General features: G+C 36.5%; 1 protein-coding gene across 5 annotated transcripts in view; it reads left to right on the forward strand.

Annotated features, from left to right (window-relative positions):
* LOC107669617 (sodium-dependent phosphate transporter 2-like) overlaps positions 1 to 13,406 on the forward strand; it is a 60,775-nt gene that overhangs the window by 30,285 nt on the left and 17,084 nt on the right. For 3 of the 5 annotated variants that reach the window (XM_016461921.1, XM_016461926.1, XM_016461924.1), the window contains 7 exons: positions 5,769 to 6,322; positions 6,724 to 6,864; positions 7,688 to 7,773; positions 9,319 to 9,415; positions 9,645 to 9,764; positions 11,852 to 12,061; positions 12,156 to 12,765. In XM_016461921.1, the coding sequence (XP_016317407.1) occupies positions 6,034 to 6,322; positions 6,724 to 6,864; positions 7,688 to 7,773; positions 9,319 to 9,415; positions 9,645 to 9,764; positions 11,852 to 12,061; positions 12,156 to 12,765 (1,553 nt within the window). In that variant the 5' untranslated portion in view covers positions 5,769 to 6,033. Of the gene's footprint in view, positions 1 to 1,151; positions 1,680 to 4,196; positions 4,464 to 5,768; positions 6,323 to 6,723; positions 6,865 to 7,687; positions 7,774 to 9,318; positions 9,416 to 9,644; positions 9,765 to 11,851; positions 12,062 to 12,155; positions 12,766 to 13,406 lie in introns of those variants that run through there. The other 2 variants (XM_016461925.1, XM_016461922.1) reach the window with 2 other exon arrangements.

The raw sequence follows: 13,406 nt of genomic DNA on the forward strand, positions 1-13,406 counted from the left end.
ATCTAAAAAAATGCACATTTAAAGGGCTCCTCTTTTGGTAAATGTTTTCAGACAGCTTTCAAAATGACGGCCAGACGGTGTGAACACATGGAGGCTCATATTTCCGTGTGCAATAATATGATTGACTTGAAATTACAGTAGGTATGTAGTAACAAACACATCAATTGGTTAAGACATCAAGTATGATAATGCATTATTTTTTCTTTTTATAATCTGAGCTCAAAAATGGAAATATGCTTAATGGGTACGTGAGCTTAATAGGTTTACCCTAGCTATAGAATAATTTTCAAAATAAATATTGAATTATGAATGTAAAAGTTATATATATTAAAAATTTATCATATATATATATATATATATAATAAATTATAAATTATTAATTAAACAAATATTTTGTTGGGCCCAGTGAAAATGTTGACGAGCAAGTAGAAATCAGTCAGAAGTAGAAAAAGCAGATAAATCCTTACTTTTGATTAAGAATTGAAGAAACCTTACTTTTGAGAAAAAAATTCTTTATCCAATAATCCAAGTGACTGAAAAGTCATGCAAAAATAATGCAAATTCATTGCTTGAAAGGTGTGGGAGTCCTACATAATAAGATTATGAAACCAGATGCGATTTTATTTTTCACTGTGGAGGAGATTACTGTGAGACACATTCATCCTTCAGTCATTCCAGCCATTCTAGGGACCTAAAATGCAAATTAACAGCTGCGATTATGTCTATGTACAACACATAGTTTTTTTGTCTTTTAGGTTATTCTTGTATTGTCAAATTAATAATAACTGATATTATTATTACAAATAGGACTATTATTATTTGGTTTGGTTTTGTTTGTTTGTTTTGCTCTTATGTATTGTTAAAATATATATGTAATAATTTTTTTGTTTTCCCCCATACAAATTACATGCATACCATTGACTTCCTTTCATCTGTTGTGCCACGGGAGTTTGCATATCCTATAATATTAACATATTTTACAATACTGTGTTTGTCTGCTGCTCCACTTTGAGGAGAGATAATTCTGTGGTGTTTTTTTTTTTAATCTTATTTGTAAATTTTCCTCTTCCATTTGGTTATGTGTGTTTATTTGATGCTACATTCCTTTAGAGAGACATAATGCAGATATAATGAAGCCAGCAGTCAGTGTATACACCACTGAATGTCCTTGGTATGACTGCATGCCTTTTCCTGACTGTTAGAAATGATTCACCCACCCCTCCTCTTCTCTCCCCACTCTGATTGGCTTGATATCCCCCGTCACACCTTCTTCCCATACTGCATTAGCCAATCACATCCACCGCTCCCGTTGAAAGCGTGTATGATTGGCTGGCTGACCTGTGATGCTGCTGCCTCTCTTTAAGAAGCAGTCTAGACTGCAGTGACAGGTTTTTCAATGAGAATCGAGCTGCTGTTGTCCTGCAACACGTCTGACTTTCATCTGGCAATTCCTTGTACTACATTTTACAGAACATTGTGATCTTTTCTTTGTCTGAATCCATTCACCGGTCTCATTGCTCCTCTTTCACTGTCATAAGTCAGCACATCAGCTGGGCATTTTCCCATCATTTCATTCATGAGCCCTCACGTTTAATCTGCTCATCTCCCATTTTTCCAATTATTTTCCGACCCCACTTTACAAAAAAGAGGGAAAACTCTGAGCACTGCATAGCCTGAAGGTGAGTACACTTGATTAGAGTTTAGAGTGCTGCAGTCATTACAGATGCATTTTACTGCACTCTCTCCTTTCTTCTTGTGTCGTGTCTAATGCAACAGGTTCTGTATGTACCTCATATATTGGACAGGGCATGTCATTGTCAAGGGGAATGCTTTGTAAAAACTTGCCAGAATACATAATATTATTATCATTATGCATAAAAGGACCCCACACATCTCTCTTCCTGTGTTTAGCAGTCAAAGTATCAGCTGAATGCTTTTAATATTCAGATTAGTTAGTATTATGGTGATATTCTTCTCCCAGTGCTTGTTTTTTGCCTTAGGGGTTTATAGTGTTGAATATCCCATAGTGTCATAACTTGAATTTTATGGAAATTTTTGTTACATCCATGTAAAGCTATTAAATGCATAATGAACATTTGAGCCTAGAGGGTTTAATAGAGTTTTCGCACCCTACGGTGTATGAAATGTATCCTTGGCAATTTAAGTTTGTTTATATGTTTTATGTTGTTGCAGTTTATGTATGGGCCCTTAAAGGGACAGTTCACCCAAGAATATACATTCTGTCATCATTTACTCACCCTTATGTTGATTCAAATCTGTATGACTGACTTTCTTCTGTGGAACTCTGTTGGGTTTCAGTGGTAACCAACACTAAATAGCAGAAGAAAGGTAAGGGTATGAAAATTATGACAGAATCTTCATTTTTGGATGAACGGTTCTTTTAAGTATGTCTTGAAATGTAGCTGTGATTTTTGTTCCAAACTGAGAGTGAATTTCTCACATTTAAAACAAAGTCAAACATATAAATGAATCTTGAAATAATAATGCATATTATTGTTGATATCGGTTTAATCTCTTTGAATAAGGTGATTGTTTTCTCCTAACAGGAATCAGTTCAGCAATAGTATGAAAAATGGGCTTTGACAAGAGCTGTCAGCAGATGAATCGCTAAAGCTGTTACACAGATTGCTAAAGAGCTGAAGGGCCAAAAACCAATAGACCTCAAATTTCCGAGAGCAGCAGAAGCGTCTAATTTCATCCAAATTGTCAAGTCAAGTCAAGTCACCTTTATTTATATAGCGCTTTTAACAATACAGATTGTGTCAAAGAAACTGAACAGCATTAATTAGGAAAATAGTGTGTCAATAATGCAAAATGACAATAGTAAACATTAAATTGTCTCAGCTTATCGCCCTGTCCTGATGTCACATGGCTGTATCAGTATTTTGGCTTTGCATCAGTTTTCCCAAAATGTGTCGTAACCATTATTAGTTCTCAAATGCAGACCTCTTTAAAATCCAGTGCTGCTATTTAGTATGCATGAGACATTTATATCTCAAAAGTGCTTTATTTCCCGAAAAACAAACAGGCATTGCTTGAATGTGTTATAACATCTCCTTTAGAAGTTGATCGACGTGTGTGTGTATATAAAACGTATACACTACCTTTCAAAAGTTGGGAGCCTGTCCAATTTTTTTTAAATGGTTTTTGAAAGACATTTCTTATGCCTACCAAGGCTGCATTAATTTAACCAAAATACAGCAAAATAGTAACATTGTGAGATTATTACAATTTAAAAGTACTATTTTAATGTATTTTAAAATGTAATTTATTCCCGTGATGGCAAATCTGAATTTTCTTTCTGTTAACACTAGTTAAAGCAGTTGTACTGCTTAATTTTATTTTGTGGAAATCTTGACATTTTTTAAGGATTCTTTGATAAATTTAAAGTTTAAAATAACATTTATTTGAAATTATTTGTAACACTATTAATCTTTACTGACATTTGTCCTGGGGCTTAATGTTGTACTTGTCACACTCCTTACACAGGTACATCTCAGGTTCTTTTTATTTATAGGTGAAGTATGTCATTTCTGCACCCAACTGAATTGCAAAAATAAGGACAGTTTCAGACATTATGCCCTCCTTTCTGTCACGTTTAAACCAAGGGTGACTTAAAACATAACCATGACTACTATACAGACTATCCTTTTTGACAAAGTCAACAACCATGTGATGTTTGATACATGAGGTGTTGACGTTCACGTGACTCTTGCACACAAACAGTACCTTGAGCATGTATTAGTCTGGCTTTCCCACTGTTTACATTTAATTCCCTTTAAACAACAGGCTTAGTGAAGTAGAAGAATGTGCCATTGTCCCCCCTCCGAGTTGACTTCTGTATCACTGAGCAGTGATTTTCACCCTCTGCATTGCAGGTTTGGCCTGTGGTGAGGACGCTCTGTAATTTTACAGGTGATGGTTTTGACGTCACTATACGGTCGTATACTGCGTCTTTGTAATGCTTTAAAGTCCATTCAGTCATCAGCTGTTGACTGATGCTCTAAATACCGTACTGTCCCAGTGTCCCCCCGTGGTGTGGGATCAGTCGTTCCGATAAACAGGACTGATCAGATTTCACCAAGCACATAGTGGCCCATTTACAGACCTGCCGTTTTCCAGTGAATTTGACCCACTAAGATTCTTAGAGTGGGGAAAGCAGGAAGCAAGGAGGCTGTAAGCGGGTATTAGGGGCTGCGACTCTGCAGTGTTGCACAGTGCAGCTGGAGCACGACTCGCTGTACTGCTTCGGCTCAGTGGGAGACTCAAACCTGAAACCAAGCCAAGAAGGCGAGAGGAGGTGTGAAGCAGGAGTGATTGTTTTGTGGTGCTTACTGCGCTGTTACATTCTGTTATGGATGTGCACTGGGTTAGTCACGTTGTGTCCTGGTCACTCCTGAACGCTTCGCCCTTGGTGTCATAGTGTAAGGTGGCCAGTTAATGTAAGTGCTCAAGTGTTTTTTGTCTATTTTGTGTAATGCTATTTGTTTATTTCAAACCTTTATTTTTTAAAATCATTATATTGTGCACTTGAATTAAATAGAGCAACTTTTCATACTAGTTAAATTGTAACATACAAACAAATGTCTATATCCCACCTCCTAAAAATGCTGGTTTTGGCCTGTCTCACTTCAAAGTTCTTGACTTTTCTGACTCTATCCAACGATTAAAGTCATACAGTAACGTCATATTATCGTCATAATCTTACCATAATCTGTTGAAGTATTCATTTCATTGTAGTCAAACAAATTTGTGATTATTAATCCTGTTACCACATGATTTCCCCCCCTTTTCCAAACAATGTAACATTCTTCTACTACAGTTTTATTTGGACTCTTTTACAGCATGGCAGGAAGACGAGTTTGTCAAGGTGTCAAGTTTGTCATGTTCAACCTTCAGCCCTGTTACTTAAGTTATTGTGCGGGGAAAAAATATTAAATAAATATTTTTCTTAGTTTTTTGGAAAGTGACTACTAACCAACATTTAGTTCTTAGCTAGCTAGCCCTTCCTGAGTGGCTAATCTTCAACCCTGTTGCTCATTTCTTGTTTATTTTATTTTTTTTTTTTATTAAGAATGTTTGTGAATTAATTTGTTATTTTTTACTAGGACAAAGCACAGAAGCAATTTAGACGTGTCCTAAAGGTTGAGTTCTTAAGGTTTATGATAACCATTTTCCGAAGACTAAGCACCACCTTTTTGGCCATTTGTTGAAGTTTATTGTTGTTTTTTTCAACTTTATTTTGTGCTGTTTATGTGAAAAGTTATGTTTTTGTAAAAATTAACAAAAATATATATATTTTTTAATTTATAGAAAATGAATACAAACCTGCATATAGTTTTCAACCCTGTTACTCATTCAGCCATTTTTTTTCTTCATTTTTTTTAATATTGATTTTTGTCATTTATTACTGATGTTTATTACTAGAAAAAAACCCCACAGGATCAGTGTTTTCAACAGTAGGCCTATTTAGATCCCAGTGTTTGATTTTTTGAAGTTGATAATCAACATTGTCAGAAGGATAAGCGCCTCCTTTTATTGACCGTTTGTTGTTTTCTGTTGAGTTTCTAGCTCCCCAATCCTGTATTTTAATTATTTTATTTTCCCAGCTTTAATGTTCCTTGACGTCACCAATACCTGTCTCTCCAACTTTTCCATTTCCCATGGTCTTTTAGGCTACATTATGCGATCTATAAGGAAGGCTCAAATACTGTCTAATGATGTCCTTGTCTCTCTTGTTTTGACAGCTGAAGGCATCTTTGTGGACAGGACACTTAGAGGGCCAAACAATGGAATGCTCTCTCCTGCCTACACTGCTCAGCACTCTACAGACTGAGGTTAAACGGCTTAGTTAGCAGTGTGCCTCTCCCCCAAGAACTCTTTTAGCCTGGGGAAAGTTGGGAGAAAAAACGGGCGAAGGAGAATTTCCTTCATAGTACAGTACCTTACTCCAGTTCTTTGTAGTTGCTTGCTTGGGATTCATTTGGAAGCTTTGCGTGAACAAAAGCCAAGATGGATTTGGAACCGTACCTGTGGATGGTTGTGCTTGGCTTCATTATAGCCTTCATCCTGGCATTTTCAGTGGGGGCCAATGATGTGGCAAACTCGTTTGGCACGGCGGTCGGGTCAGGGGTGGTGACACTACGTCAGGCCTGCATCCTGGCTTCCATATTTGAGACCCTTGGCTCCATGCTCCTCGGTGCCAAGGTCGGGGAAACCATTCGGAAGGGAATTATAGATGTCAGTTTATACAATGACACAGTGCCGATACTGATGGCGGGAGAGGTCAGCGCCATGGTCGGTAAGTAATGGCTCATTTAAAGTCGAAACCTCAATGTTTCATTTTGAAGATTAATGATGGAGAAGCTTAGCGAGGCATTCGTTTATTCACTGTAGGCTGCCAGATTTGTAATAGAGTATGTTAGCTGAAGTCTGAGTTAAAAAATTCACTTTTAGAGTAAAAAATGTAAATTAAAAAAAATTGAATTCAAAGAACTGCATGGAAAGGTTTAAAAAAAAAAAAAAACGTTATGCCGTTGTTGTTGTTTTTAACATCACTGGGTTATGAATGGCTACATTGTAATATTTTTAATAGTGTCCCGTCTAGAGTCTGTATTGAAGACAGAAGGGAAGAGAACATATGGCTGGAATACTTTTTTTTTTGGTTGCTCCACCTCCCACTCATATTCCTGTCTTTTTCAGGGTCTGCGGTTTGGCAGCTCATTGCCTCTTTTCTGAAGTTGCCCATTTCTGGAACTCATTGCATTGTGGGATCTACTATTGGCTTCTCCATGGTTGCTATTGGCACTAAAGGAGTGCAGTGGATGCAGTTAGTCAAAATTGGTAAGAAAAAAATCCATTATGCAATTCATTATTTATTTTACTGTGGTAGTTATTTGCACACCAGAAAATTTAAAAACTTTTTTAAACGCTTTGAAGCTAAAGGTCAGCCTTTTACTGAATGTTTCTGTTTAGTTCATTTTTAATGTCCTGTGTCCTAATTAATGTTCCACACTACTGTTCAAAAGTTTGGCATCAGTAAGAGAGATAAATTCTTTTATTCAGCAAGGGTGCATTAAATGGATCAAAAGTGATAGTAAGGGCGTGCATAATGTTGCAAAAGACTTTCAATTAAAAATACTGTTATTTTGAGATATATATTCATCAAAACAATCCTGAAAAAATTGTCACAAACATATTAAGCAACAAAACTGTTTTCAACACTGATAATAAATGTTTCTTGAAAACCAAATCAGCATATTAGAATGATTTCTGGAGGATCATGTGACACTGAAGACTGAAAATTCAGCTTTGCCATCAAAGGAATAAATTGCATTTTAAAATACATTAAAATAGAACGCGATTATGTTTAATTGGAATAATATTACACAGTATTTTGTTTTTATTGTATTTTTTATAAAATAAATGAAGCCTTGGTGAGCAAAAGAAACTTCTTTCAAAAACATTTAAAAAATCTTACCAACCCCAAGCATTTGAATGTATTGTTTCTCTGGAGTGACATTATCTAATTTTTGTTGTCGATATACTTGTAACAGAGATGTGTAATTTGTTTAACGTTGCCTGTTGGCCTTTGTGCCTCTAGCAGCATTATGCGTCATTATATTGGCACGCTATTGATTTAGTAATTGCTGTTTATTTGATGCAGTTGCCTCATGGTTCATCTCCCCTCTGCTGTCTGGTCTCATGTCTGGTCTGCTTTTCTTCATCATCAGATATTTCATTCTTAACAAGGTGAGTCATGGGTCGACTATTAAACCTGTCTTTCATCACCTTATTTCAGTGATCTCGCTTCGACAAATTTTGACATCAAAATGGGAGGAAAAAAAAACAGATCAAAGTGCTCAGACTGGCTTTAAGTGTTTTGCGCTTTTGATTCAGACATCCAATATAAACATCCAAGAGACATTCGCCCAGTCCTTCAGTATACCAGTCCATCACCGGTCCTTATAAGACCTCACATGTTCCCATTATATTTACTGTTTAACTTGCATTCAGCTATTTCCAAGTAACTGTGCCTGTGGCTGTGTTTATATTGCATGACAATAGCTCATCTGTGATGGCACAGCAACCACTGTACAGTAGACAGCAATTCATCTTTTAAATGTGTGCCTGGTGTAGACTCTGCTTCTGTAAACACTTAAATATTTAAGCCTTAAAGAGTTAGGAACAGCAAAATGCATTCTTACCTGTGGCCACGTAAGCACTGACTGTGGTTTAAAGGAACAGTTCACTTAGAAATGAAAATTCATCTTTTACTCTCCCAAAGCTGTGTGGCTTTCTGTCTTCAGTGAAAAACAGCAGGAGATGCTTAGCAGAATGTCCAAGCAGCTATTTTTTGTATAATGAAAGTAAAAGGCAATATATACAGTAATGCCAAGCTCCCAAAAGGATGACAAATTATAAAACAATAACAAAACATAAATGTTGTCCATACCTCTTGCATGCTATATTCCAAGTCTTCTGAAGCCATATAATTGCTTTGTGCCTGAATATACAGAAATTAGTGGTCAAATTGATTAATCACGATTAATCGCATGCAAAATAAAAGTTTGTGTTTACAGAATATATGTGTGTGTGCGGTGTACTGTATATGTATTAAATATTTACGTTTTTTTTAATGTATGTTACACTGAACGTTTTCTGCTATGCAAAGCTCTAAAATAGACAGCTTTTTTGTCATTTTGGAGCTTAACCCAGCTTTCACTTTGTGGAAAAGAGCAGCTTGGACATTCTGCCTAATATCTCTTTTTGTGTTTCATAATTAAAACAGGGTTGGAATGATATGAGGATGAATAAATGATAATCGAATCTTATTTTGGGGGGTAAACGATCCCTTTAAGAGAGTATTTAACCTAAATCAGTGTTGTTACTGCTAAAACTTAAAAGAAAATCAGAAATATTGCCTTAGCAACTAATTGAATTAAATGAAAGCTGAAGTACTAAAATGACTAAAAAGAAAAAAAAGCTGAACAGCAATATAAAAAATTTGAATAAAATTTAACACAAAATCACTAAAACTTTGAAATGAAAATGAACACTGGAAATATAAAAATAAAAGCTCATTCAAAATATTAATAAATACTATAATTATATATAAATAAATCTAAAATAACACTGATGATATGTGCTATGGCTAAATTATAACTAACAATTTGCAAAATATTGCATTTACTAAAGAATAAATGTAACATTGGATGTGTTTTGTCCTTATTCATGACATCTGTGTGGTATATACAGTACAGAGTTTAAGCTCTTTCTGTGATCTGTCCATTACAGGATGACCCTGTTCCCAATGGTCTCCGTGCTTTGCCCCTCTTCTATGCATCAACCATCGGAATCAACACATTCTCCATCATGTACACTGGAGCTCCCTGTAAGACTATTTTGAATTGATAACACATTCAGCCAAGAGACGTCCTTGATCAGACACGAGTTTGTTGTCACTGAATAAGTGTCATTGAATAGGCCATGTGTACAATATTGTTTTAAGAGTTTCCATCTAAAATACCTTTTGTTTCAAGATAAATTAACTGGATTGTTAAATCTCACAGTAAAGTGTATTTATGTGTGTGAGTGTGTCACGCTCTTTCTTTATTGTGCAGTACTGGGCTTGGAGATGCTCCCCGTCTGGGCTATTGCCCTCATTACCTTGGCTGGTGCTCTGGTATGTGCCGGTCTGGTCTGGATTTTGGTTTGCCCCTGGATGAGAAGGAAAATAGCAAGTACGTACTGTCCTTTTCCCTCCCGCAGACTCGTGACTTTAGGTGTTATTAATGTCTGCATTAGATCTCTGTGTAACGTTTATCCTAAATGTTCTATTTCTTTTTCCAATAAGGAATCAATTATCTGAGGACAGTTGTGATTACTAACTAAATTTGCAGAAATTGTGTGATCCATGTGTTTTTGCACTTGACATCTGGCCATTAAGTTAAATGTTATTTCTAATCTAGCTTTGGAAAAAAAATCAAAGATGTGACTCAGCATGAGGCATCTTCACCAGCTCAGGAGGGGAAGGATTTGCCTAACATCTGCTGCTCTGCTCTGCTGGGGCGCTCTGTAATGTAAAGGCTATCTTTTGCTGGCTCTGGCTTGTGGGCCCATGTTGTGTTCGACTGACGCTGAGAGAAATGAAAAGCAAATAAACTGAAGCTGTTTATTTGAGAACATCACTGTTTTTTCAGATGAGTCTCACGGACCTTGTGCAGTCGATGCACCTTTCTCATTGCAAGATTGGCTGCCCACGTGTTTTGATTGAGAGAAGTGTCTTATGAAATGAATCACTAATGAAATGAAATGTTAAAGCACTGCTTTCACGCACGGATCAGCGCTTTAAATTGTTGCATGCTTTATTAAATTTGTTTTCAGATCAAGGGTCTACTTCATTGTGCGGTTTCCCATGGGAGACGGTACAGTTGTAGGAATCTGATTTATTTATTTGGCTTTTAGGCTATTGAGAAGGGTCAGTTCTATGAGTAAAGCTGAAATTAGCATTAAATATGTGGGGCACTAATTTAAAGTGCTTGTTGTTGTTCATTATCACTGCTCGATTTAAAAGAGCCAGTTGTAATCGTACTGATATCACAGTTTTTCACGCATGGATTATCCATGTTTATTAGTGATTATGTTTGCTTGATTATATTATTCTCACTGTAATCTTTTTAATGCTGCTTTTAATTTTCAGCTTTTCACCAGTTTCACAAAGCTTGCCTACTTCCCCTCATCTCGGCAAATAACATTTATGTTGATTAGGGATGCACTGATATGAAAATTTTAGCCTATACCAATAAGTAAAAATTCTGTATTATTTTGTTCAAAAGGCCACTACCATTCCATGTTTGGGGTAGTGTGTGTTTTTTTTTTTTCTTGTAGAAAGAAATTAATACTATTATTCAGCGAGGATGCATTAAATTGATTAAAAATGAAAGTAAAGACATTTGTAATGCTACAAAAGATTTTTATATCGCATGAATAGTTTTTTTTTTACAACTTTCTACTCGTCAAAAAACCCTAAAAAAATTGATTCACAGTTTCCACCAAAATATTATTAAGCAGCGCCACTGTTTTCAACAAAATGATAAAATATAAAATGTTTGATCACATGTTTGATGAGCATCAAATCAGCATACTAGAATGATTTCTGAAGGGTCATGTGACACTGAAGAATGGAGTAATGACGCTGAAAATGCAGATTTGCATCACAGGAATAAATTACATTTTATAATATATTCAAATAGAAAACGGTTATTTTAAATTGTAATATTTTACAATATTACGGTTTTACTGTACTTTTCATCAAGTAAATGCAGCCTTGATGAGCATTAAAATGTTTCTTAAAAGCATTGAAAATCTTGCCCAAAAGACCCCAAACTATTGAACTGTAGTTTAAATTTAAAATTAAACCCTAAAAACTAAAACCAGTCATTGCTAATTGAGGTGCATTAGTTTATTGTATCAAAATGAATTAAAAAAATTTAATGATAACATTATAATGTCCAATATGATAAATTTATATTTAATTTGCTAAAGATTATATTTAAAGTGTTATTACATTTTATTGCTTTTAAAGTTTAACTTTGAGACCATTAGATTACTGCAAAGGTAAAATAATGTAAAAATGTAAAGAATACTGGAAATAAGATGATGCACAATTAAATATCCAATATGGACTGATATAACAAAAAAAAAAAAAAATCAAATCAAATATTGGCCAATAACCAATATGATACTGAAATATCATGCATCCCTATTATTGATATCTAATATATGACTTTCAATTCAATGGTTTCCTACTTTTTTTTCCCCAAAACAGGTCGGCTGAAGAAAGAGCATGCTTTTTCCCGCATCTCTGATGAGAGTTTGGATAAAATCCCTGAGGAGGAAGAGGAAGCCCCCGTGTTTAAAGAGCTTCCAGGTGCAAAAAGCAGCAACGATGCTGTGCTGCCCCTGACAGAGGAGTCCACAGGAGAGTTGAACAGCCTGGCTAATGGAGGCACCGTCCTGCCCAACGGCAGAGTGTATGGTACGTTAAAGGACTTGTTTTGTTTTAAATGGATACCATCTGACCAGAATGTCCTACGCTGACCTCATGTGTTTATTTCATTTTTTTCTATCAGGTCGCACTAACTCCATGACCAACGGCTGCCTCAAGTCACCCGTGTCCAATGGGGGCTTCAGCTTTGACGGACACATGCGCAGCGACGGCCAGGTCTATCACACCGTTCACAAGGATTCTGGTCTCTACAAGGACCTCCTACACAAGATCCACCTGGGCCGCCTGGAAGACGAGCGCAGCAGCTCGCGTCCCGACAACAGCTACCGTCACCTCCGCCGCAACAACAGCTATACATGTTACACAGCAGCCATCTGTGGCATGCCGGTGCAGCCCCTGATGCGGTCGGAGTCCAGCGCCCCTCCTCCAGAGGACAGCGAGAAGCTAGTGGGCGACACTGTCTTCTATTCGAAGAAGCGATTGCGCTATGACAGCTATTCCAGCTACTGTAACGCGGTTGCGGAGGCTGAGATTGAAGCGGATGAAGGTGACGTGGATGTGAAGTTGGCAGCAGATCAAAGGGAGCCCCGGGCCCCTGCTGAAGCGGTGCTGGAGGACTGCATTGATGAGGACAAGGAAGAGAAGGACAAGCCGCAAGTCTTCCTGCTTTTCCACTTCCTGCAAATCCTCACCGCCTGTTTCGGATCGTTTGCGCATGGTGGGAATGATGTCAGGTATGCCACTTTATTTGTTCGTTTTTGTTTGTTTCTAAACCAAGATTCTTTTTCCTATGACAGGTGTTTTTTTATGTGCAAGTGTTTAAGTATGCTTTTGAGAACCTTTAGTATTTTCTTTTTTAGCATTTTTACTTTTTAGCATGCTTTGTAATTATCGAGTTTAGAATAAGACTTACTGTATTATTTGCAGCATTTTTTCACATTCCACAGCATTAGTGTGTCCTGAGAACAAGCCCTCAGTTCAGTGCCACGGATCTGGTTCACGGCTCTAGAGATGATTTGGCACATAACCAGACTTCTAAGACTGTTAAGACCAAAGTGAGATGTGGCCATTAGTTTAGGCTAACTTCAGCTGCTTAATGCTTTAACAGTTAAAATCTTTAAATTGGTTTTGTTGGTGACAATTTGATTATTGTTTGTATTTTGTGTGAAGTGTAAACAAAATTCAAAATTCTCCCTCAGAAAAAAAAAGTATTAAAGCTATCACTGGGGCAGTACCTTTTCGAAACGTACAAATATAGACCATATGTACCAATATGTGTTATGTACTTTTAGTTAGGCCTGCACGATTAATCGAATGCGATTGTCATGTGCATTTTGTTAGTGAAGCCGGTTCTGTAATCAGCAGGAAATCATCA

Source organism: Sinocyclocheilus anshuiensis, unplaced genomic scaffold (assembly GCF_001515605.1).
Source record: "Sinocyclocheilus anshuiensis isolate Anshui unplaced genomic scaffold, SAMN03320099.WGS_v1.1 scaffold80, whole genome shotgun sequence".
In the NCBI taxonomy this organism is placed as follows: Eukaryota; Metazoa; Chordata; class Actinopteri; order Cypriniformes; family Cyprinidae; genus Sinocyclocheilus; species Sinocyclocheilus anshuiensis.